Raw genomic sequence first — 24,860 nt, 5'->3', positions numbered from 1 at the left:
CATTGTGGTGCGCGGGCTTCTCGTTGCAGTGGCTTCTCTTGTTACGGAGCATGGGCTCTAGGCGCGTGGCCTTCAGTACTTGTGGCATGCGGGCTTGGTAGTTGTGGTTCGCGGGCTTGGTAGTTGTGGTTCGCGGGCCCTAGAGCGCAGGCTCAGTAGCTGTGGCTCATGGGCTTAGTTGCTCCGCGGCATGTGGGATCTTCCCAGACCAGGGCTCAAACCCCTGTCCCCTGCATTGGCAGGCGGATTCTGAACCACCGCGCCACCAGGGAAGTCCCGTCTTGACACTCTTGTTGAAAATCAATTAACGTAAAGGTGAGATAATTTCTAGTTTTTATTCAACTTTTTGTTTTCCCCTAAGTTTATAATTACCTCTTTTTCAAAATATAATTTTCTATGTATCTAGCTCTAATTTTTTCCGCATGTCGCATCAGACTTGTAAAGTACTTGTTCATATTCTTTTTCAAATATTTAAACATGTCAGATGCTTTACAGGTTTTTTCCCCCCCTCTGGAGACTGTCCTGCAGTTTCCTCCTTCTCCTACTTCAGGCAGGACAGGTTGTTTCTGGGTCTGTGGTGTAGCTTTCATTCCAAAGATTTCCTCCACCAGTTTTGTGTGTGGATCCAGCATTCCATTCCCTAGCTCTGCTGCCTTTCTCTTTCCTGCTTACCAGAGCACATCTTATAGTAGCCTACTTGGAAAGAGAAGTAAAAATGTTCCCTCCTTGCATATCTGAAAGATGTCTATATTTATCTTATACTGGTACGTATTGGTCTTATATTCGTTTGGCTGGTATAGAATTCTAGGTAATGATCATGTTTCTTCAGAATTTTAAAGGCACTGTCACATCATGTATCTTTTAATACTGTATTGAGTTGCCATTCTCATTCCTGTTCCTTTCTCTCTCTCTCTCTCTTTTTTGGGGGGCCATGTCATGTGGCACGCAGGATCTTAGTTCCTGACCAGGGATCCACCAGGGAAGTCCCTTTCTCTCTTTTTGAAATCTTTTTGGATCTTCTCTTTTCCCCTAATATTCTGAGATTTTACAAAGATGTGTCTTGACGTGGTTCTTTTTCTTTCACTGTGCTAGGCACATAGTGTACTATGTAATCCAGAAAGACTTGTTCAGTTCAGAAATTTTTTCTTGTATTTCTTTTGTAATCTTGTTCTCTCATACCTTTCTCTCTTTTTAGAACTCCTATTAATCAGAGATTGAACTATTTGGCTTGATTTTCTAATTTTCTTACTTCCTATTTCCATCTTTGCTGGCTCTTGCTCCTGGCTCTTTGCTCCTTATTTGTTTCCCATTTTTGACCAAAATCTACTTTTCTTGGAACCGTATCTGTGGAAATTCCCCAAGGCCTAGATTGAAGATCAGCTCATCCAGAGATGATCTGCATTGTTTCGGCTGGTGCTTGGTGGCACTGTCAACCTGGAACCATTTTAAATTCTTGCTATTTTGTTTTTCGGACCAACAAGGCATTCGGGCAGAAAAGTCACAGCTTTGATGATAAATTATCTGCATATATTTAAAAGAAAAAAGAAAAGATCTCTAGTAGGCACTTAGATTCCAGATGAGCAAATTTTCTATGCAGTCCCCTAGGGGCAGTTCAGGTGTTAGCATATTTTAAATCCACTCTTACATGAGGATATAGTCTTCTGGGGTTCTGGTGTTATAGTGGGGGCCTTCTATTAGATTTCCAACCCTATGCAGGCCCTGGGTTCTGTCTCCTATGCCACAGTGGCACCCTATGAGGTCACCATGCCTAAATTCAACTTTTAAGCAAACGCCCTCAAGGCAAAACAAGCTTCAGTGCTCAATTTACCTCTCCAGGTACCAGCTTTCACTTAGTTTTTTGGTCCTTAAATAGTCTATTTTCTTGCCAGTTTACACAAATGCATTTTTTAAATGATCTATTAGGCAAAGGACCTAGAATAGCTAAACCCATTTTGAAAAAGCACAATAAAGTGGGAAAAATAATTCTACCTTATATTAAGGTTTACCATAGCCACAGTAATTAAGATAGCATGTTATTGGCAGAAGGACAGACACATAGGTCATGGATCTGAATAGAAAACCCGGAAACAGACCTGCACAAATATGCCCAACTAATTTTTGACAAAAATGCAAAACAATTCAATGGAGGAAGGATTGCTTTTTCAACAAACAGTCCTGGAGCAATTGAACATCCATTGACAAAAAAAAGGAACCCCGACCTAAACGTCACACCTCATACAACAATTAACTCAAGATGGATTATGGACTTACATATGAAACAAAACTGTACAACTCTTAGAAAATAAAATAGGAGAAAATTATGAGACTCTAGGGCCAGGCAAAGTGTGACATCAAAAGTGATGCATTAAAGGACAAGTTGATAAATTGGATCTTAAAATTAAGAACGTTTCCTCTACAAAAGATTCAGTTAAGAGGATGAAAAGACAAAAGACAGACTGGGAGAAACCACTTATCTGACAAAGTACTTTATCTAGAATATTTAAGGAATTGTTAAAACTCAAAGGTAAAAGAAATGAACAAGCCAATTAGAAAATGGGCAAAAGACATGAACAGATCTTTCACCAAAGAGGATATATAGATGGCAAATAAACACATTAAAATATGTTCAACATCATTAGCCATCAGGGAAAAACAAAAATTAAATCCACGATGATATATCACTAAATAACTATCAGGATGATTAAAATTTTTTTTAAAAAAGTGACAACAACAAATGCTGGTGAGGATGTGGAAAAACTGGATTCCTCATGTGTTGCTGGTGGGAATCTAAAATGGTGCCGTCATTCTGGAAAAGAGTTCTGCAATTTCTTATAAAACTAAATATGCAAAATTACCTTATTACCCGGTAATTGAACTCTTGGGCATTTATTCTAGAGAAGTGAAAATTTATGTTCATGCAGAACTGTACATAAATGTTCATAGCAGCTTTAATTTGTAATAAGCCCAAACTGGAATCAGCCCAAATGTCTTTTAAGCAGGTAAATGGTTAAACAAATTGTGGTATATCTGTACCACGGAAATACTACTCAGCAATGAAAATTATTTATACACACAACTTGAGTGGATCTCGAGGATATTTTAAAAAAAAAGCCAATCTTAGAAGGTTATAGACTGTCTGAGTCCATTTATATAACAGTCTTGGAATAAAGGTATAGAGATGGAGAACAAATTAGCAGTTGCCCAGGGTGCGGGATCGGGGTGGGTGTGGCTATACAGGGATAGCACAAGGGAGCCTGGTAGTAATATAATAGTTCTGTAACCTGATTGTGGTGGTGGTTACAGGAATCTACACACACATTGCATAAAACTACACACACACACACACACACACACACATGCACACACACAAATGCATGTAAAAGAGGCAACATCTGAATAAGCTCTGTGGATTGTACCAATGTCAATTTCCTGGTTTTAATATTGTACTGTAGCTAAACAAGATGTTACCATTGGGGGAAACTGGGTGAAGGGGTACAGGGGAACCGCTCTGTACTTTTTTTTTTTTTGCCACCTCATGTGAATCTGGTGGCCACTTAGCCATTCATGCTGCCTGAAACAATTCCTTCCATTCTGTTTGTCTTTGAGGGTTTATAATTTGTTTTCAGTATTTACCAATTTTCATTTTGACGTAGTTTCAGAAGGGGCATGCGATAAACACATATGATCAATACATTGTGTTTCTAATTGTTTAAAGGTTTTAAGCAGGGTTGTAACATTTGGGTAGACCACCCTGGTGGTTTCTTAGAGGATGGTTATAAATGAGGGCAAGATGAAACAGAAAGATATTATATTTCATTAATTTTAAGAGGCACTTGGCACTTTTTTTTTTTCATTTTAACATCTAAATTGGGATGTTTGACTATAACTATTAGCCAGAACAGTCATACTGTATTTGTCATACTGGCTCATAAGAATCAAACTTTGCCAAATGGGTGTCTGAGGCTTGGAAGAAAATTCCAGAGACAGAAAAGGAGCATTCCTTTAAGAAATGCTGCATCACCAAAGCCCCTGATGGCATGCACAGAGGACTACATGTGTGGAAATAATGCACATGAGTAAAAAAAATGAATCATAAGAGTCAGTGTCTGAATGTGAAGTTTTATGAACACTGTTACCATGTTACTCTTTTCTGTTTTCCTTTTTATGTATTTTCACGAGAGTGAAGTATGATAAAAATCTACATTTATAGACACCTGCACTTTAAATAAATATAAAATAAAAATTCGAAGTGATAAGAAAGCATTATGTCACAGTTGATTTGCTACCTTTTAACTTATCGGGACATAAAATAATAGTTTTACAACCGAGGGCGTCCAGGTAAGGGATAATAATCTGAAGCAGGACAGTGAGACGAGGGGAGAATCCTTGAAATGCTAAGAAGGAAAAGTTGAACTATTAGAGGACAGGTAAAGATGAACGGGGAGGAAATCTACAATAGTTTCCAGGTTTCTGGTTTGGGCAACTGAATCGATGTAGTAAGCTACCTGGGAGGGTTAGGAGGAGCAGGTTTGGGGAGGGGGAGTTAAAATTAGGATACACTGCGTGAGGGGCTGGTTGGCTGTGTAGAACGGATGAACGGAGCTCTCGTATTTACTTTGGCCACGGGAGCCTGCGGCTCTGCCTTGATGGATTCAGCCTCCTCAGAGCTGTCAAAGGCGGGGAGGTGGGGGTGGAGGCCGGCCAGGTCCGAGCGCCAGCGCAGTGCCTAGACTACCGAACCTCCGCCGCTCCCCGGGCTCCAGAGTCCAGGCCATAGCGAGCCGGAGCCCGCCCCCGCCCCCGCCCCCGCCCACCGCTGTCAGCGGAAGCGGCGTGATTGGCTGGAGACGCCGGCGCCGGCGGCCGCGAGCGGGCCCGGACTTAAGGAACTGCTTAGCGATTGGCTGGGAGGCACCAAAAAGGCCTAATTCAAATTGTTGGAGCCGCCCTTCCAGGGAGCGGGCGCCTAGTTCCACCCCGCCCCGTCGCTTAGTTAGACAGGTACGCAAACCAGAGCTGTATTGATCAGATCCTTCCGGCACCGCTCCTTACCCGAGTCAGGATGAGAAGAGAGCTGTGACTGGCAGATTTTCAGGGGCGGGCACTCTAGGCCTTATCCGGGCTTCGCTTCGGGACTGGCACCTGTCCTGGGCGTGGATTGGGCCGCAGCGTTGTCAGCGTGATCTGGGGGCGCGGCCAGCGCTAATAAAGACGAGCCGGGGTTGCAGGTGCAGTCAGTTCCACCGCAGCTAGAGCTCCGAGTGGCGGTCTGGAAGCGGAGCTCGGCGGTGCGGTCGGCTTCACCGCAGTGTTCCCCGGCCGGGTGTCTCGCCGCAGCCTCGGGAGAGGAGACGGACCTCTCCTCCTTCTGTCAGAGACATGTGAGTTGACCCTGGTGTGGGGGGCGCGACACCTTGCCAACTCTCACCCCTTGCCAACTCTCACCCCAGCGCCGGACTCTGCGGGACCGAAAATGGCGCATTGCAGCAGCTGCGGCGACGCGGGGAACCACCGCCGCGCGCCGTCCGCAGGCCGAGCCACCCCCGGGGAGGGGAGGCAGCACCCCATTCCTGCACCAGCCGCAGCCGGCACCCCATGGGCGGGGCAGGGGCGCGGGGGTCCCACATTCATTGCCCCCTCTCCTCTCACCTGCGGGGCTCCTCAGTCGAGTCTCGGGTGAAGGTGGGGCGCGGAGACACCCGGGAGGGGGCTCCAGGCCCTTTCTTGTCGTTGATTGAAGCTGTGCTTGGGGCCTCTGGAAGAACAGTCATGGGTGCACCTGCCAGTTAGTAACTTGGGTTGCTCTGCAGTCTCTAGCTTTGTGTACGCCCCTCACCCCGACCGTGACGAGTAGCCCCCGCTCTAGGTAGTGAGCAAAGCTCCAGAAACTTATCTGCCAGTTCTTCGGCGCCAGGTGAGCAGCTCACAAAGACTCAAGGGGCAGTGGCGTGTGATTCCAAGCGTCCATTCATCCCAAGGCCACCCGTATAGGAGTTTTCCTGTCATTGAGTCTTAGCCAAGTACTTGGAAGAGAAATAGAGCTAAGGATCCCCCCCCTCCCCTCCCCGCCACCTTCCCTCAGTACATTCAATTTAGTCTCTAATCATCAATTTAGTCATCTGACCGTGGTCACCCCATCCCAAGATCCTGAGGGAGAACTATAGCTAGACAAATGAAGAACTTCCCTTTCTTTCTTGGAGTCCTGGCCTGGTCCTAGATGTATTTGTGTTGCTTCTCTTGGTGACTAAAAGGGAAAAGATTTACTTACGTTACATAAGGGTTATAACTATCCCCGGATATGTTACTCCTGCGTGTTCCCAACTCCCAAGAAGTAATAAGTGAAATGGTCCCTTCACATGCTTTATAACGATTTCCCTTTTTCTCTATTTGATTTCTACAGTTTTAACTGTATATGATATTCTATGCGTTTTGGCCAAGCCCTAGGATTCCTTGTGTTTTCATTTTGGGGAGGGGGAGCCTCTTCAGTTGACTGGTTCCCAGTAGCATCTATGTGGGATGAAAGGAAGGAGAAGGGGAAACCGTGGTGACTAGAAGGGCATCATGAGGTCTCTGACCTTAATCTTGTCATTGGTGCCACCAGCCTGGACTGCTTCCAAGACCAAACACTGGCTACTTCCTACTCCTTGAATTTTCCACTTTCACCAGAGAACTAGATTGTGTGGCACAGTAGTAGCATAGGAGTCTGGTGGCCGCCATAGTGTTGTATCTTTCCTTTGCCTCCTTTGTGCCTTAAAGGGCAATGGGAAAGCAGTTCTTTTAGCCAAGATGAGTCAGGTGTAATCTGCTAGTATAACCTCTCTGAAGGGTTATTCTCTTTTGAGACTGAAATTTACTTACTTAGAGAGGAGGAACTTCTGGGTATTAGTTCTATTGTGAGTAGTCAAGGCTTTTCCTTTTTGGTGACTTTGTGATGGTTTCATCCGTAGTGCATTTACTCTTGGACTGCTCCTATGAGGTAGGCTTTGTGAGATTCTGCTTCTGTTTGAGGAGTTCTTATTGTAATTTCTTTTCTCTATCAAATTGCAGAGATCTCTCTCCTACCTGTGACTTCTTCCTTGGCAGGGAAAATCTCATGCCTTAGGTTAGACTTCAGGGAATTCTTGAGAAGGTGAATTTAGCTTCCATGTGTTGGGACGTGGAGAGGAGTTTATTTTGAGAATCCCACACTGGATTATTCTCCCCTAAGGCTAAGGGAAAGGGAGTACGGTCTCTGTGCCTAGCAGTGTAAACCAAGATTTCTAGTTGGGACATCAGGAGCTAGGAGAGTCTCCTGAGACTGGATGCCAAATCTAAAAAAGGAAGGGACAGGCTGTCTCTGGTGCATGTACACTGAGGACCATTTCCAATATTTTTGCTCCCTGTCTATGCTCTTGGAACACTTTCACAATTGACACAATTGCTTTGGGCCCCAGTTCTATCTAAGTGAAACCCCAGTCTTCTCTGCCAGAAAACAAAGCAAGCAAACAGTCCTGACTCACTGCAACTACAGAGGCCTTTGGTGATTCTCCAAGTCGTCCTTACAGTGGCCACGATATACTAATCATTGCATGAAACAACCAATAACTGGCTCCCCTTCAGCGGAGTCTGTCAGCTTGGCCTTTCTTTTTATATTCAGACTTTGCAAAAAAAGAGTTGTTCAGTCTGTAAGCTTGTCCTGAGTGTTGAGTTTTTTTTGTAGGTAATTCTCCTGGATTGGAGTTTTCCAGTTTGACTTCATGTGAAAAAGGCTTCCGGGAGGCAGAGAAATGCCATTTAAGCCAAGACTGGCCCACTTGTCCCTGTGGCCATTGTGCCAGAGGATGTGTTTGAGTTTGGGTCAGAGGATAGCCCAAACGAGAGCTCTTGATGCCACCCTGGATGTCGCTGAGCCCCATCTGTTACAGGATCTTTCATCTTTTGCTTTGGACCTCTGTGCTGCATCTCCCCACTTGGTATTGCCAAGGAGCTGGAATCCCTTCTACTTGCATATAGCCGTATCACCCTTGCTTTGGTGATAGGGTTGAGAACGTATGTGATTCCTTTCTTGTCTTGGTCACTCTGTGCACTTCTCTCCGCAGGTCTGCGGCAGCTCAGCCACCCACCGAAGGGGCAGAAGGGGCTGCCCCAGGTGGGGGTCCCCCTGGCCCTCCTCCTAATTTGACCAGTAACAGACGACTACAGCAGACCCAGGCACAAGTGGAGGAGGTACGTGGATAGCTTTTTCTCTAAGGGTTTCCAAGTCATGGAAGTTGGGAAGCTTCTCTTTATCTAGAGGGGCAGCTAAAGGCTCCGGGAGACAGGGCACCCCTTAGAGTTAGGCAGGGCAGACTTGCTGTTCTCTCCCCGGCTCTGGGGGAGCTTAGCCGCTTTGCTCCTGCGCCCTGCTCAGGTGGTGGACATCATGCGTGTAAATGTGGACAAGGTCCTGGAGAGGGACCAGAAGCTGTCAGAGCTGGATGACAGAGCCGACGCTTTGCAGGCGGGCGCATCACAATTTGAGAGCAGCGCTGCCAAGCTAAAGAGGAAGTATTGGTGGAAGAACTGCAAGGTGAATGTTCTTGTCCTTTCCCCCTTATTTTCCTGGGTCTCAACACATAGGAGGCGGGAAAACCCTCAGGTTCCACAATCCTTCCCTCTCACGATCTGTGCCCTGCAGGACTCTTGGGAGGCAATCTGGGAAGCCTCCTTCTTGAGCTGCATTACCCGAATTGGCCACCAGGGCACGCTAAAGTGCTCAGAACCACTAACTGAGGGCCAGGGGAGACCCTGAGGAGTTTGGAGGGGTTAGTCAAGCTGCCTTTTCTCAAAGGACCCTGGGAAAAATTCTTACCTGACCCTTCCTGAGATACACCGACATCGACACAATGGCTGGGGTAGCTATATATTTAAATACCTGCAGCTTTTGGGAATGAGCTGAACACTTTTTGATGAAAAACGAACCCGTTGACTAAAGATCCGAAGTCTGTACCTGCTCTGGCGTTCCTTTAAAAGCCTCCGGGCAACAGGAACTAGGAGACAAGGAGCAAGCTGCAGACTCTCTCGTGTTTCTGAGAAGCTCCAGCTGTGGTGCAGGGGTTACTGTCTGATGGGGAGCACGAGGGCTTGGGAGGCCTTCAGCTGTCCTGGGGGGCGTGTGGCTTCTTCCGCCGTCCGAGTCCCCGGTCCTGGCTCCTGCCTCCTTCCCCAAATCCAAGGGCTTGTTTTTTGTCAATGTCTCCTCAGATGATGATCATGCTGGGAGCCATCTGTGCCATCATCGTGGTAGTTATTGTAAGTAAGTATCGCTGAGGTTGCTGGTTGGGGTGAAGAGGTGGGAAGGTCCCGGCGTCGCCTGCCTGCCTGGGGAGTGGGGCTGCTCTGACTGAGGTATGGAGGTCGTGGCCAGGGAAGCACCATCTGGGGCGGGAGGGCGGGAGGGCAGAGGTGAGGGACCTCCTCGGTGGACAAGCCTTCACTCTGCAGGACTGTGGGGGAAGGTCGTGGCTCCTGTTCTGAGCAAGTGGGCTGTGCTTCTTCTCACTGGCTTGGGTCAGAGGGAGACCGTGGGGATGGGACACCTACAACTACACCTGAATGTCCAGTAACCTGATGTAATTTGCCCTCTTGTTTTCTCCTCTTTCTCTTTTCCATCTGGGACTTCCTGACTCCTGTGTCCAGTCTACTTTTTTGCTTGAGAATGTGCCGCCCCTTCCCTGTTCTCCATTGCCATCCAAACTCATGTCCCTGTCCTGCTGTTTCTCCCCAGAACTTCCCCATCTGCCTTCCTCCATCCCAGCCCTGCTTCTCCATCGCCCACTCCTCCCCTTGTGTTGCTTTCATTTGCGCTCTGTCCTGCGACACTGGAAATGCTGCTTGTGGTGAAGTCTTGAATTAACTACCCGAAGAACAACAGCTGGGATCTCCTTCCTACCCTCTCATGTTCTCTCAGGTTCCCCCAAAGACAAAAGGAGTTGGAGGCCAAGGGATGGGGAAAGGGGTGTAGCTGAGGTGACATGCTCAAGAAGGGGCCAAGACTGGGACGAGGAGAAGAGTGTTGTGCCCATGGTGTTGCCAGAAAAGGCCAGGCTGCTGGCCGGAGGAGGCTGGGAGCAGCTGGGAGGATGCCCCCTCACCTCTCCTGTGCCAGGCCTGCAGAGGAGCCTGAGCCAGGCCCAAAGTCCAGCTTGGTCCTGGTGCAGGACTCTTTTAGAAAGTCAAACCTGTTTTTCACAGTTATTTCCCATCTGTTAGTCCAAGATCTATGTCTTCAGGGATCTTACAACCTTTTACTTTGTCCTCCAGAGACCTGGAGAACACGTATTAATAGCAAAAATATCAGGACTCTCGTTCCCATCCTAGAAACAGTCCCACAAGCTCATACCTGGAAGGGGCTCTTGTCCACGTTTTCTACAGCATTCTGTATTGCTCGTGAAGGCATCAAATAATTTCATTTAGCCAAAGTTTGAGCCTCTCAATTTTAGTTACTGGCATAGATAATGAGAGAATGCCCGTTAGTTACAGAGAAACAGCGAGTCAAGGGCCTAATCTGAAAATACCAAGCTTGGAGGAAGCCACTTCTCACCCTCTTGTTACAAGCGTCCTGTACCTCCCTTGCTGTTGGTGGAGGAGGATGAGATGTCGGAGGGTAGGAGCCCTGGACCCTCTGGGAGCCCTTCCCCCGACACCACCCCCGTGTACTTGCCAAGGGCAGGGCTGAGGAGAGAGGCCCTTCCTGAGGCCCGGCGGCTCCTGAGCGGTGGGAGTCCGGTGCCCCCGCCAGCCTTGGGGCGGAGGTGGAGCCGTCAGCAGACGGGCCTGCTTGTTGACTGCTGTGCCACCACGGCGCCTTCTCGTCTGGAGCGGCCCCTCTGTTCTTCCAGCAGTACGTTCCCCTTCCAAAGCACCCCTGAATTCCCTTTGCCTTCCTCCTCTTTGCATGGTTTGTGGCACAGACAGTGGGACCTGGGGATGGAGCTGCTCAGCCTGTCTCGGGGGCCAGTGCTGGGTTTCAGGAAAGGGCACTCAGTGGGACAGACCCCGGTGAGAGGGGAGGAGGGCCGGCTGGGAACAGAACGGAGACCGCCCCACGTTCCTTCGTTCCTTCCGTCCACCAGTCCACCAGCAGGAGGCGGCTGGGCCAGGCTCGCTTTCCACGCAGCAGCATTTCGTTCCGCAAAACCATCCTTCCTCTCCCTTCGCCCTGTTCCCACATTCCCTTCGTCCTGCCCCAGGGCGGGACGGAAGAGCCGGACGAAGGCAGTCTCTGTACCCTCCTAACGGCCAGAGGCCCCTCGAAGGCCTCCACCCTCCTCTGGGCTCCCCTTGCCTAATGCAGGGGGTCACCGCTGGAGAAGAACCACCACTGTCCTCGATGTGTCCCAAGCCTGGAGCAGATCCGCCCTCTTGGCCCGCCCCGTCACAGGAATCACTTCTGCGTTTCTGTGCCATCTGTCCCAGGTGTAGTTGGCTTTGCTCTTCTGGGGACGGTAGCCCTTCTACTCTCTTTCTCACCCTGCCCTGTACCCCCCTCTTCTGTGTCTTTGCCGCCCCCCTTCCCTCCCGCCACCCATGTGCATGAGCAAATATGCAACTATGCCTGGGGCTTGGCAGTCACGCGAGGCCGGGTCTCCTCGGCCCCTCTTGGGTTCGCCGTGGGACGATGTGGCGTCCCCACTGTGTCTGTCATCCCCTCTCTGTCTTTTCTTCTAACCCCAATCTCCTACTTGTACAGAAATAACAGCTGTACTTCCACCAAAGGCATGTGGCGTATTTACCAATTTCCTGTATTCTGAACAAAGGCAAAACAACAATACAACTTCCTACCACTAAACCGACTCGGCTGTTGTTTGGGTTGGGGTGAGTGCAGCAGGGCGGAGGCGTCTTGTTTCTCTCTGGTTCCTTTCTGATGGTGCCCTGCGCCGGAAGGGTGGCTTACGGGTGCTGTCGGTCTTCTCGAGATTCCACAGCTGGGTGCTGGCAGAGGAAGTGGTCTCCGCGCTCAGCCTCCATGCCCGAAGCAGCCCAGCTCTTCAGGTGTGGGTGACAGGAAGCCACGGCAGGAAGCTGAGCGGGCATCTCACGGACAGACACCCGCAGATCTTCTTAGACATCTGCCGCCTCCTCCCTCCAGGTCCTGGGCCAGGCCCTGAGGAGGCCCCCAGGGGACACGCTCTGCTCCCCACCGTCCCCATGCATAGCCATCTTCTGCCAAGTCCCACTGTGCTGACCAGGCCCGTTTGAAAATGACTGAAAGGGGAGCTCTGTCCCCTGCGGCCAAGGCAGGGGTGTGTGCAGGTGTCCTGAAATGCCCAGCAGCTGTCCAAAGGTACAGGAGCTTAACGGCAGCTCAAGGTTACCCTGAGCGACTGGGGGGGGGGGGGCCCAGGGCCGCCTCTGAGGGTCTTCGTTTCACACCTCAAGCACTTTGCCAGCCAAGCGGCGGGGCGGGCCCCAGTGTGAGGAAAGACAGGAAAGTGGAAAAGCTTTGCTTCTGAGGACATGAGGGCTTTTACTGGGACAGAGTTCAACGATTGTGCGTGGCCCTCCAACCCCCATCCTGTTCCACTGTCCCTCATCCGCTCCTTTCTTAATTTTTTTCTGCTATATTGTTCCTACCACCGCGCCTCAAACCTGGCTCATGTTTTAACCTCCACCCAGACCTCCTGCCTTCCTGCCACCCTCTCACCTCTTCACGCTTTCTCCCTTGGGTGTATCAGCCCAGGGCATGCAGTGAAGGAAGGCAGAGGCCTGCAGAAATCCAGCGCCACAGTCAGTGATCTGTGCCTTCTTCGTATCTTTCTCGGGGCCTCTTTGAGCTCTGGGACTCAGCTTCTGGGAGAATGTGACTCTCTCTTATATCTAAGGCAGGAGAGTGGCTACCCGGAGTGCCTTGGGGTCCTGGCAGGCCTTGGTGAGGTAGCTAGGAGATAACGGGAGGGAAGGAAGTTGGTGTCAGGGGGGGTAAGCCCAGGAGCTGGGGGCTGGGGGGCCAGCTGGAGCTCTGGATGCTTGCGTTTCATCCCTGGTCTGGGTGTGGCGGCACTTAGAGCAGCTGGTCTCCAAGTGAGTTCGGTCAGGGCCAGAGCCAAGGGTGCGCAGGCTCACTCTTACCTTGGCGTCTCTGCAGTCCCAGGAACAGCAGTGCCAGGAGGAAGAGGCTGCTGGCAAAAAGGACTCCAAAGGCCGTCCTCTGCTCTGTAGGGGACAGAGGTGTGGACGGGGATCAGTGGCGGGAACCATACCGAGCCCTCATGTGCAGCGTCTGCCCCGGCAGAAAGGACAGGGCGCGCGCGCCTGCGTTCACGCGTCCCTGGCCGAGGAGCTCCCATCAGCTGTTTTCCTGCTCTCACCCAGGAACCAGCACACGGTGGCGCTGGGGCCTGCTCGGTGGACGTCCGTGTGTCACTCCACACAGAATCCTCTACCTCTTCCCACCTCAGGACAACTTTTTTTCAAACGGCTTTGCACGGGAGATTTAGTTTAGATTAGCTGGTGATAGTTAAACTGGAATTGTGTAAACCACTGGGAATGATGTAAGCTGAGGCAAAACCCCAGTTTCGGGGAAGCTTACAGCCTCATGAGACACCAAGCAAGGCATTTCGAGGTGCCGACTCTTTATGGTGTAGGACCTTTCGAAGACATTCTGTGGCCTCGGGATGAAGTTCCCGCTTGAAGGCCTGCTGTTATCTGCCCATCAGTAGCAGGAGCGGGGTTGAGGCTGTAGGGGAATCGCCTATTTTCCACATTTTCTGTTTGACCATTTCCTAGGCAGGTGACCTTGGGCAAATTACTGAACCTCTGCAAGTAGCAGTTACTCATCTCTAAGATGGGAGGAGTGAGGACCTGTGGAGGCCCACATCTGAGGGCTCAGTGCCCTGCTGGCTTGACGCAGACGCTCAGCGAACACCATCACCTCTCAAGCTTCACGGCCACAGCCCCCTTTCCCCACGCACCCTTGCCTCTAGCCGTGCAGGCCCCCCAGTTCTTTCTAGCCTGTTTGATAATAAGGCCTTCACACATGACGTCCCTTCGGTCCTGGTGTTCCCTGCCCCTGACCCAGCTCAGCCGGCTTGCAGGCCTCCCCGGGTCATCTTCCCTGACTGCCTAGTCTGTCCCTCCCACTGGGCTAAGCTCCTCGAGGGCAGGATGAGGAATTGTTCAGCCTTGGTCTCCAGCTCTCAGCAGTGCCTGGTACCCCAGAACTCGGGGGGTAATAAAGTCTTGGAGGATGGGGTGGGACCTCTGGAGGCTGTCACCTTGGGAAAGAAGCAGCCGACACTGTGGGAAGCAGAACAAGGCCAGAGGGCAGGAGCCGTGAGCCCAGGTGTGGTGGTGGGGAAAGGAGGGCACTCCCATACCTGGTGGGGCAACCCAGGTGTTGGCCCCCAGGGGCTCCTGCAGGGAGACGTGGGTGACTTGGCAGGTGTAAGTGGCACCCACAGAGCCAGGCTCTGCCATCAGGGAGGAGGAGATGCTGTAGGTGCCTGCCATGCTCTGCCGGAGGTTGGAGAAGGAGGCACCAGAGACTGGGGCCGGGGCTCCACCCAGCTCCTCCCGGATCCACGTCACAGTCACATCCAGAGGGTAATAGCCAGTGACACTGCAGAGGAGGGTGGGCGGCAGAGCTTCGCTCGCCAAGCTCAGTCGTACTTTGGGGGCAGCTGGAAGAGAGGAGGAGAAGTAAAATCCCACAGGCATCACCGGGGCAGCAGAGGAGCCTAGAGCCTTCTCCTGCTGCACATAAGAGCAGGCTGTGGAGGTGGAAGTCCCCTCCTCAGTGAGGTGGCAGGCGGCGGGGGGACAGTGGTGGTGAGGGGCCTGCCTGGATGCACGACATAAGGGGGTAGGATTCCCACAGGTAACTGAAAAACAACAGCAAAACCAACTAAAGGTTGGCTTGCTTCTTAGCATCACCACAAGCCAGTGATGTTAGAGGCTGTCCTGTTGAGACAGGCCTCCCGGTCGGGCCGCTCCCACGCCTCTCCTCGCTTTGCTACTGCTCCTCCTTTGGACGTGGCCCAAAAGGACGGGGGTGACTGGAGGCAGCCGGCCAGTGCGGGGCAGCAGGATCCTGGGCTGGGAAACTTCTCAATGGAATTATCTAGAGCCCGACGGGAAACTCCACCTGATGCCATCTGCGCTTCTAGGATGCAGACGGCATTCAGGCTGTGGGAATGCAGTCTGCCTCTCAGGAAAGCGCCCTTGTGTTTGATCCCATTCTGGAAGACACTCTCAATAGGTACATCCCTTTCCCCCTCTTCCCGGCATAACTGAGTCCTGGCCTCACCTTGGACGTTGAGCTGGATGATCTGTTGAGCTCGGTACAGGGAGGTTGTGATCTCGCAGATGTAGGTCCCCTCATCCTTCAGAGTGAGGCTGGGTAGGGTGAGGGAGGCGTCCCCAGCCATGAGCAGCTGCTGAGGCTCCAGGGTGGCGCCCTCCCGCTTGGCCTGCCCCTGCCCCTGCCCCGTGGCCCAGCGGTACACCAGGTGGCCACTGCCCTTATGCTGCCGGTGCCACTCCACGCTGGTGATGCCCAAGCCTGGTGCCATGGAGAAGCCACAGTGCAGGGAGGTTGAGGACCCCAGCAGGAGATTCAGGGACGGGGTCTGTGTCGTCACCTGGAACTCCACTGTGGGAGAAAGAGGGTGATTGTGGGCCGCTCTCTCCTTGAGGCCACCTGATCTCTGAGCTGTGGCAGGCTCGGGGTGTGTTGAGAGGCAGCATGCATGCGTGGTACTCTTAACCATTTTGGAGTCACTTACCCCTTGCACAATCTGATGAAAGTTACAGACCAGGCAAATACATATGCAAAATTATGGCTTACTGGGACTTCCCTGGTGGTCCAGTGGTAAAGAATCCACCTTCCAATGCAGGGGACGCAGGTTCGATCCCTGGTCGGGGAACTAAGATCCCACATACTGTAGGGCAACTAAGCCCACGTGCCACAACTACAGAGCTCGCGTGCCTCAATGAGAGAGCCTGAGTGCTGCAAACTACAGAGCCCACGCGCCCTGGAGCCCACGTGCCACAACTAGAGACGGAAAACCTGCATGCCGCAACTTGAGAGAAGCCCACGCACCACAACGAAGATCCCGCATGCCTCAACGAAGACCCCGCATCCTGCAACTAAGACCCAATGCAGCCAAAAAAATAAAAGAAAAAATTTTATATAAATTTATAAAAAATTTTGGGTTACTGTTGACCCTCAGGTTAAGAACTACTGGAGTGGCTTCCCTGGTGGCTCAGTGGTTAAGAATCCGCCTGCCAATGCAGGGAACATGGGTTCGAGCCCTGGTCTGGGAAGATCCCTCATGATGCGGAGCAACTAAGCCCATGCGCCACAACTATTGAGCCTGCACCCTAGAGCCCGCGAGCCACAACTACTGAGCCTGCACGCCTAGAGCCCGTGCTCCGCAACAAAAGAAGCCACCGCAATGAGAAGCCCCCGCTTGCCGCAACTAAAAGAAAGCCCGCGCGTAGCAACGAAGACCCAACGCAGCCAAAAATAAATTAAAAAAAAAAAGAGCTACTGGAGTTGCAGTCAGCTTTCAGAAGCCCGGCTCTTCCTTTTAACTCCCTCTTTGGCCTGGGCAAGCCCCTCAGTGTTGCCGACCTCATCTGCTTAGAGCAAGGCTGCTGAGGAGACTAAAGGAGACAGAGCTTAAATACACAGTGGTGGTGTGTGAGCCAAACGGGCTGAACCCCAGACTAATGAGGAAACAATCGGACAGGTCCCAATGCTGGGACATCTACAGGGCAGTGGCCCGGCCTCAAAATAGTTCAGGCTCTGAAGACTGTTCTGGAGTAAAGGAGGCTGAAGGGACGGGACAACTAAATACAACGCGCAATCCTTGTCTGAATCCTGGACTTCAAAAACCAAACCAAACCCCCCAAGGCTATAAAGAACACTACGAGGGCGATTGGAGGAGTTTGAATTTGGACTTCATATTTGATAGTAGTATTGTATCAATTTTAAAATGCCTTAAGTATGACAATCAGGGGCGGACCCAGCCATGGTGGGGGAGGTGAGGATGGTCCGCCCTGGCAGGCAGGCAGGAGTGTTTGATCACTGACATGGTTCATAACTGCCAGTGTAGGCTGACGGTGAGGATACGTTCGTCCATTATCTGCACGCTGCACCCCCCTTACTGCCTGCACCCCGGGTAGACCACTCCCCACCTTGGGTTGCTGCCGAGGCGATGGTGTTATGATTATGGAGAACATTCATGTCTTTGGTTATAAACTAACACATGCTATGCATGGAAGCATTTGGGATGAAGTGTAGAGATGTCTGCAGTTTACTTTCAATTAGTTAAGCGGAGGGGAAGTGGAGAGAAGATGAGGGAGGGGGAAAGGATGTGCAACATGTTAACAACTGGTGAATCCAGGTGCACGGTATACAGGTGTTTATTATTCTTTCACCTTTTTCTGTAGGTTTGAAATATCCCAAAATAAATGGGGGCAATGCCTAGCTATGCTAGGACTACGGTTGACACTGGACAGACATGAGGACCCCTTTTTTGATGTAGCAGGATAAATTTAGGTTGGACCACAAAATAATCTGAGTGTTCTGAAGCTTTCTAAGGATACAAGCGTAGGCCCCTAATCTTCTCTGGATGTGGTTGTCTTTCTTGGAGGCAAAATATTGGATTCCATGAACTTTGGAGAAACCTATCATCATGTTCTCAATTTTCTGTGCCCTCTGAGATGTGCAAGGTTGGAGAGAGCAAGGACCAGGTTCTACTGATAGGAGATAATGAACAAATTCTGCGGGCCTGTGCTCTCCTCTCTCATCTTGACCAGGCTAGCTGTTCCCTGGGAAAAGCTGGCACTCTGCTCACTGAGACAGCTGTGGACAGCATATGCAGGTAGAGCATCACATGCCTTATTTCCTCAAGTCACCTGGCCAGGTGAAAATTATCCCCATTTGGGGTCTTTAGGAAGAAAGGACTGAGGCCTAGGGGACACCCTGAGATGACCAATGTGCACGGAGGTGGACTTGTCCCCTTCCTTCTCCTACTATTCCCCCATTTCTGACCCCTTTAAAAAAATTAAAACTTTCTTTCTGCTACTTTTCATTTTCTCACCTTCAGTCCGCACAGTCCCCTGGGGGCTCAGGGGCAGTTTCAGCATGGGATGCAAGACAGCCCCATTCTCAGCATCCCCAAGGGTCTTCATCACCATGGAGATACTAGGTCCCTCTCCAGGCACTAGCACGTTAGTGATGAACCAGGCTGCCGTCTCCACCGTGGCCTTGGGCCTGGCCTGGAGAAAATAGCGGGAGATCTCACAGGTCACCTCTTTGCCGCTGCAGTCAGCATGGAGCAAGGCCTCGGCCTGGGGAATCCGTATCAGGTTCACTGGGGGAGAAGAGGGCAGCACAGAGATGGAGCTGGATAGAGAACACCTGGGCTGATGGGAAGCAGGTGTGGGTGGGTGTCCTTGGGAACTGGGCTCAGGAACTGGAAGGAGCCCAGAAGGACTGGGACACAGGGTGGAGGGCTCTTACCTGAGGCCTCGAAGGTAATGAGTGGGTCGTCCTCAGCCAGTGTGCCCCCTTGGAAATCCGTGAGGCCTTCCAGCGAGCCGTCGTCCGGCACTGGCACCTGCTTCAGCACCAACAAGGCCTTCACCATGTTCTCACTGCTGGCGAAAGCTCCACGGTGCCCACCTTCCCCCATCAGGAAGCAGTCCAAGATCACGTCCACTGCCCGCCACTGCCTTTCTACTGCAGGGAACAGGCTGGGATGAGCACCCTCTTGCCCAGAAAGTTACTTCTATACTTGTCGAGTCATCAAGGGGTAATCTTCCCCGTTCCTAGCTGCCTCTGCGTCCAGCTCTGATCCTGTTTTACCCAGAACCAGCTTTCTGCGAAACACCTGCTTCTCCAGGTACATACTTCTTGGTGTGAATTATTTAAAGTCCTGATTTCCCTTGCTCAGAGGGATTTAAGAAGCTTATTTCCACCTATCAATGGAAAGCTATCTCTTCAAAGGAATTCTCAGCAAAAGCATATAAATGAACAAAACTGCATTGGGAGAGGAGACGGGCTTGGATGCTAGGGCGTTGGCAGCCGTCTCAACTTCCCAGTCAGCCCCCAGGGTCTGCTCGCTCCGTGCTTTTTACAGGTGGCCTTCCCCTCCCCCACCTCTGGGGAGCACCTACCCCCCTCCGTGATCTCCTAGCTAGGGGCCCCCCTTCCTCTCCTGAAGGTGTCCGCTCCCAGGCCAGCTCCCTCTCCTGTAGGCCAGGGGGCCCACCACATCCACCGAGGCGGCCCCTCATTCCTTCGTTTGGCCCTTTCCCCAGAGTTCTCAGTCTCTCTCCCCGGCACAACTGGTTCCTTCCGTTACCAGCCGCCCAGTCTTCCGCCTCCTGGGCTTAGAAGGCGATTGGAAGCCATTCCCGGCCCCTTTCCCCTTCTGCGACCTCGGGGAGGGTGGCTACCTGATGCTTCTTTAACCCGACACGCCCCACCAGCCAGCCCCCGACTCACCGGCGTCTGCTGCCCCGGAGAGAGCCAAGCAGACCAGCAAGCACCACCCCTCGGAGCCCATGGGGGCTGCTCTCAGGCCCTCCTCCCCCGCCGCCCCTCCTCGTGCCCCGCGCCCGCCAGGTCCGGGCTGGAGAAGGGGCTCCAAACACGCCTGCCTGGCCGACCGCCTGGCCCCGTCAGTCCTCTCCGCCTACTTGGCTTTCGCTTTCACTTTGAGGAAGTGTCACCGAGGCTGCCTTGGCCTCCGGCTGAAGCCATTGGTGCTGGAGCCAGAGTCTGCTCACTGTTCTTTCCTTCCACCTTCTCCTCCGCAAAAAAAAAATCCCCCGGTGATTTCAGGACCTGACTTCACCGCGTGCGCCCTTTTGCTCCCGACCAGCCCCAAGAAAGTCGAGATAAGGGACGGGAGGCAGGGTGGAGGAAGGGAGGGACTGACAACAGACTCAGCTCCCAGGTAGCCGTGACCTTTCCCCACTTTCAGTAGGCGCCTTACCTGCCCGCCCCCGCCCCTGCCCTCGCCCCTGCCCTCGCCCCCGCCCCAACCCGCGTGGGCCCCAGCGCGCCTGCGCGGGAGAAAGCTCCGCCCTCAGATCGCGGGTCAGCGAGGAGGGTGGGTGTGGCCTGCGTGGGGAGACTGAAATCTCAGAGCTGGAAAGCTGCAGGCGCCTCTTTATTTTGTCGAGTTTCTAGGTCAGCGGTACACCACGTGGGCCTACCGTAGGCGGAAGTATGTCTTCCACCTGGAGCCCTAGCCCTCTTGCAGCACAGGGGTGCAGCTGACACACTCGGGCTCCCGCTTCCCGCCCCCCACCTCGTTCCCCTGGGTCCTCGCCACTGCCAGTCTCGAAAAGGCACACAGGACAGTTTCCCAAGTCGGCACACACGAAAGGGTCCCGATGAGAGGGTAGTGCTGAAATTGGAGGTGCCGGCTCTCGATCCCCCTGGATGGCGGGTGGGTTGAGATGGAGGCTAGGACTTGACTGCAGTGACGGCCCCCCTCCGCCGAGCGCTGGCTCAGGGGTAGGAAGCGGGCTCTGGTTTTCGGTAATCCTCCTGAATGGGGATGGCACTGCCCTCCTCCTCCCTGGGGCAGCTGTAAGGACAAGGCTCTGCAGGCGCCACTGGACCTTCTCTCGTGTCTGAAGAGGGAAAATCAGATGAGTGTTGATCGGCGGTGGAGGATGGGTGAAGGGAGAAGAGGTGAGCAAAGGCGGGCTGTCAGGAGGGCCCCAGCTTACAGGAGGGGAAGAGAGGCCACAGGGTGCTAAAGATGGAGCTGGAGAGATTCAGTGAGGTTCCAGATAGGGAGGCAAAGCCGAGATGGTGGGGTGGGGTGCAGAAACCTGAATTTTGTCTCTTACTTAATCTATATTTTCTTTGTTGATGGAGGAACAGGGCTCCGACTATGGTGAAAGCAAGAAACATTCCAGAGAGGAGCACAAAGATGCGGATGCAATCCGTGCTGCACAGGGACCTTTGGGCTGTGATGGGATGGGCAGGGGTCACAAGGGGGTTTGGGGGAGGGCCTAGCCCTTGACTCCCCTCAGCCCAGCCCTCTGTCACCCCTGCCTCTCCCCTTTCCCCACCTTCCTCCCCTGCCCCCACCATTGGACCACGTCCTTTCCTAATCCCTGGACTCTGCTTCTCCCTCTTCTTACCCCTGTTCCTAGGAGCTTTCTGGCTGGCTTCCCTCCTGGACCCTCCTGTGTGCATTCTCTCTCTTGGGGTGGGGAGTGGGGAGAAAACTCACGTGACCAGTGGGTAGAGAGAGTTGGGGCAGGCAGCCACCTGGAATCAGCCAGAGTCCGCATATGCTGGCCTGTCCTGGCCTCTGGTACCGCTGGAAAAACAGAGACAAGATGGGCAGCCGCAGGGGGCCCCAGAGGGCACAAGGCTAGGCTGAAGGCCTAAGCGAGCCTGGGGGTGCGAAGGCCGAGACAGGCGGACGAGGCAACGTATGTGGGGCTGGGCATGGGAGAGGCGGTGCTGGTTGGGGTGTGACCCTTACCCCCAGTGACCAGACAGAGGGTTGCCTAGAACTTACCTTTAGCATAAGGTGAGTGGGAGGGTTGTGGGTGTGGGCCTGGGGCCTGGGCTGGACCAACACACTCTGTACACTCCTTGTCCCTGCACTGCCAGCCCTCAGGGCAGGCACACTCCGAGTTGGCGGTGAGGGAGCAGTTTCGAATGAGAAGACCTGGCGACAGAGGAGAGGGAGGGAACACACAGGGTCCACTGGCTTAATCCCCTCCCTCGCCTCCCAGGCCTGCCCCTCCCCCACTGTCATCCAGTGCCTTTGCCACTTGTGTTATTGTTATTCAAGAAAAACTCGGACCTTTTAGAAAATTCACGGTTCAGAAGTGGAAACAGCTTACATGATTTTTCCTCTCACTCACTGATGCATTTAGAACTGCTTATTGAAGTATACTTATAGAGAGGTATGCATGTCACAAGTGTAAAGCTTGAGAACTGGGACGAATTGGACTCACAGGTGTAACCAGCACCAGATTAAGAAACAAGATGACCAGTCGTGTTCCTTTTTAGTCACTAACACCGTCCCCACCAAGAATAGCTACTGACTTCCTAACACCACAAGTTGGTTTTGCCAGTTTTTGACCTATATGCATGAATCAAGCGCGTGTGCTCATTCGTGCCTGGTTGCTTTTACTCAGCTCTTTGTGAGATTAATCCAGTGTTGAGTGTGATTGCAAATCGTTCATTCTCACTGCCATCTAGTGTTCCCCTGTGTGAATACAACACCATTTATTCATCCGTTCTACTGTTGGTGTGTGTTTGGGTAGTTTCCAGTTTTTAGCAATTGGAAATGGTGCTGCTGTGGTCCCCAATAGGTTTTTAACTTTACTGATATCCTTTGCCTCTAAAATATAATTTGTATTCAAGTGTAGAGGTCAGGTGCTGGGTGGCTGCCAATCGGTGATACTGGGGGAGGTAGGTAGGAAGGGCGCCGCATGGGTTTGGGTTCATGGGTGTTTGGGGGTGAGAAGAGAAGTGTGACTCTGGGGAAGGTGGCACCCGGATGTGGGCCAGGCCTGAGTGGGAGCCTGGTGGGGCAGGGTGCACTCATGAGAACCCAGGGAGAGGAGCCCTGACAGGTGGGAGAGGGGTGCAGAAAGGGACGTCTGAGGATACCAAAGACTACCATCAACCCTCCCAATTTCTTTAATGTGCGCCTTTTGTCAGGAAAGGGTGTAAATTCCTTCTCATCTTTATGCCCCTGTGGCATCTCCTTTCTGAATTCTGACTCATGGTTGCTACTAGAACTTGGTTTCCTTGTGGCTCACCAGGAATTGTGAGCCAGCCTGGATAAGGATCTGCACAGGAAGAGCAGTGATGGAGGAGGGAACGGTGATGGTGGAGATGGAAATAGGTAGGGAAGGTGAAGAAGATCAGGGAGGGTATCTGCCCAAAGGGATGGGAAGGGTTAAAGAAGGGGCTGGGATTGGTTAAAAAATGAGTGAAGTACCATTGTTTTCAGTGGAGTCTACAGAAACCTGGGAGTTCTCTTCGCCATGTACAACCTGTGCACAGAATTCCATGCTGATTGCAGGCACTTGTCCATCTTACAGATGGGAATACTGAGGTCCAAGAGGACCAAGCCCATTCAGCCTCTTTCCAGTGCCCTGGAGTCCTGCAGCCAGGTGCTGCCTGAGTGCTTCAGGGATCTGTGGGCTGAATCTCACAGAGGAGGATCGTGGGCTGGGCTGGGCTGGAGCAGAGTGGAGGGAGCTCCGACTGGCTCAATATTAGGAAAAGGCCTTCTACTGGGGCCTGCAGAGTGAGTTGGGGAGGCTTTGACTAAAAAAAAAAAAATCCCCATCTTGCCCAGATTGTTGCCAAGAAGAGAGAAGCACCCATGAACAGTCATATCTGTAAGTTAAGTAGACTGAGGAATGCCTCTGGTGTATTTCTTATGTTGCCGTTTGACTGATTTGCAGCAACAAACCCTTGTATTTATTTTCAAGAATACAGTATTAAAAGGCCTAGTCAGTCATTTACAGGCCAGTAATGTGGTTCAGCTAAATCGTCCTCAAAAGTGTCCTGCTGGAGAATATTTGTTCAAAGGGGCCACTTTAGATCTGCTGATCTATGTACACTTGCACATACATAGTTTCTAAAATTCTAGCTAAAACAGAGAAATGATGAAAGTGTTCATAACCCAGCTGCTGATATTTCATTTCTTAGTTTTAAAAAAGATGAAATTACAAAATACATAAAGACACAAGCCACATACACATTCATTCTCCTGAACTGGCTTTTGGACAAAAAGAGGGTGTTATCCACTGACTGGGATCGTTATGTCCTTAGAAAGGTGTATTCCAATTTCCAGACCAATATGCACTCTGAGAATACGGCCCGTTCATCAGTGGGGAGAGGCTTGTCTAAGATCTCGGCTCCTACAGCAACTTCCTACTTTGTATTGTCTTGATCCTAGCCATAGACCCCTTCTCAGCAGACCCTCAAACTCTGCTTGCCCCTTCCCTGAATCACTTCACAGCTCTCCCTACCACATCAACACACACCGCCCAGGGCGCCCCGTTTCCCACCACGGGCTCCACTTGCCGTAGCCTTGAAGCAACTGAAGCTCCTACTTGCCCCCTCTTTGCTTCTCCATACCCACTTTGCTCCCCAAATGCTTGCCCATCTCACCAGAGTTACAGTGCCGGCAGCTCTCACAGTGGGGCCGGGTATGGTGGTCTGGTGAGAAGGAGACCCCCGGTGTACACGGATCGCATTGAGTAGCCTTTTCATGCTGGTCACATTCCTTCACCAGGAACGTTCCTGTGAGCAGAGGTCCAGGGTCAAAGCCCAAGGAAGGCCGCTCCCTCACCCTCTTCAAGGTGCTGCCTCCTGGCCTCTGCAGGATTCTGCTCCTTGCTTGAGCTCAGACTCCCTCCCTGCGTCCCTCCACCCCAAGCCTGGTCCTCTCTCTCCATACTCAGCTAGACCCTGGCAAGGCCTCCTCTTACCTGGCTCGCACATCTGGCAGCACCGTTCTCCCTGAGCCAGGTAATGCTTTTCCGGACACCTCTTGGAGGCTGGGGTCGCTGAGAGCACTGCCAGGGGCCCCAGAACCCACAGCCAGCAGGGAGGTGGCCGGGCCATGGCTACTGCCCGGGGAGCTCTTCCCGCCCTGGCTGCCGACTTCGGGCCTTGGGGGAGCTGGTACCTGCCCAGCCAGGCGCTGGTGCCTCTTCTTTGCACCTCCCGGGCCTGTTTTCTTGGAGTGGTCCCCGAGTTGGGTGGCAGGCTGACCTTTGATGCAGTTGAAGTTCTACTGTAGCTGTTTCTCGCTCAGGCAGCTACCGCCACCCCTCCCCCTTTCCCATGCGCTGGGTGCTGGGAGAGCATTAAAGGGGAAACT

At 52.2% G+C, this 24,860-nt stretch overlaps 3 protein-coding genes across 5 annotated transcripts; 1 reads left to right on the top strand and 2 right to left on the bottom strand.

Moving 5' to 3' along the window:
- Window positions 1–5,204: 5,204 nt before the first annotated feature.
- Window positions 5,205–11,625, top strand: VAMP1 (vesicle associated membrane protein 1). Its single transcript, XM_060024159.1, has 5 exons — window positions 5,205–5,381; window positions 8,079–8,205; window positions 8,390–8,548; window positions 9,223–9,274; window positions 9,658–11,625. Coding segments are annotated over exons 1-5 (357 nt in total). The 5' UTR covers window positions 5,205–5,379; the 3' UTR covers window positions 9,675–11,625.
- A 155-nt stretch (window positions 11,626–11,780) lies between these two features.
- TAPBPL (TAP binding protein like) lies at window positions 11,781–19,953 on the bottom strand. Of its 2 annotated transcripts, none has more exons than XM_060024157.1 (7): window positions 19,478–19,953; window positions 18,491–18,709; window positions 18,069–18,341; window positions 15,266–15,610; window positions 14,337–14,639; window positions 13,090–13,173; window positions 11,781–12,898 (listed from the first exon to the last, which is right to left on the bottom strand). In XM_060024157.1, the coding sequence occupies exons 1-7, from the start codon at window positions 19,536–19,538 to the stop codon at window positions 12,855–12,857; spliced, it is 1,329 nt and encodes a 442-aa protein (XP_059880140.1). In that variant the 5' UTR covers window positions 19,539–19,953; the 3' UTR covers window positions 11,781–12,854. The 2 variants fall into 2 exon arrangements, with proteins under 2 accessions (XP_059880140.1, XP_059880141.1); XM_060024158.1 differs by having other exon boundaries at window positions 18,491–18,706.
- A 278-nt stretch (window positions 19,954–20,231) lies between these two features.
- On the bottom strand, window positions 20,232–24,601 carry CD27 (CD27 molecule). Of its 2 annotated transcripts, none has more exons than XM_060024155.1 (6): window positions 24,466–24,601; window positions 24,146–24,277; window positions 21,522–21,674; window positions 21,228–21,317; window positions 20,839–20,958; window positions 20,232–20,616 (listed from the first exon to the last, which is right to left on the bottom strand). In XM_060024155.1, exons 1-6 carry the CDS (start codon window positions 24,599–24,601, stop codon window positions 20,492–20,494), a joined length of 756 nt encoding a protein of 251 aa, XP_059880138.1. In that variant the 3' UTR covers window positions 20,232–20,491. The 2 variants fall into 2 exon arrangements, with proteins under 2 accessions (XP_059880138.1, XP_059880139.1); XM_060024156.1 differs by having other exon boundaries at window positions 20,499–20,616; window positions 21,136–21,317.
- Window positions 24,602–24,860: the final 259 nt, after the last annotated feature.

The sequence above is a fragment of the Delphinus delphis genome, chromosome 11 (genome assembly GCF_949987515.2).
Source record: "Delphinus delphis chromosome 11, mDelDel1.2, whole genome shotgun sequence".
NCBI lineage: Eukaryota > Metazoa > Chordata > Mammalia > Artiodactyla > Delphinidae > Delphinus > Delphinus delphis.
This window is presented reverse-complemented; position numbering and strand designations above follow the sequence as displayed.

Coding starts and splice junctions, on each gene's coding strand:
- TAPBPL (XM_060024157.1), bottom strand. CDS start 19,538: ATGGGCTCCGAGGGGTGGTGCTTGCTGGTCTGCTTGGCTCTCTCCGGG. Junction 18,342..18,490: donor CATTACCTTCGAGGCCTCAG/GTAAGAGCCCTC, acceptor CTTCTCCCCCAG/TGAACCTGATACGGATTCCC. Junction 14,640..15,265: donor CATCCAGCTCAACGTCCAAG/GTGAGGCCAGGA, acceptor CCTCTCTTCCAG/CTGCCCCCAAAGTACGACTG.
- VAMP1 (XM_060024159.1), top strand. Junction 8,206..8,389: donor CCCAGGCACAAGTGGAGGAG/GTACGTGGATAG, acceptor CGCCCTGCTCAG/GTGGTGGACATCATGCGTGT. Junction 8,549..9,222: donor ATTGGTGGAAGAACTGCAAG/GTGAATGTTCTT, acceptor ATGTCTCCTCAG/ATGATGATCATGCTGGGAGC.
- CD27 (XM_060024155.1), bottom strand. CDS start 24,601: ATGGCCCGGCCACCTCCCTGCTGGCTGTGGGTTCTGGGGCCCCTGGCA. Junction 24,278..24,465: donor CTGCCAGATGTGCGAGCCAG/GTAAGAGGAGGC, acceptor CTCTGCTCACAG/GAACGTTCCTGGTGAAGGAA. Junction 20,617..20,838: donor ACAAAGAAAATATAGATTAA/GTAAGAGACAAA, acceptor TTCCCTCTTCAG/ACACGAGAGAAGGTCCAGTG.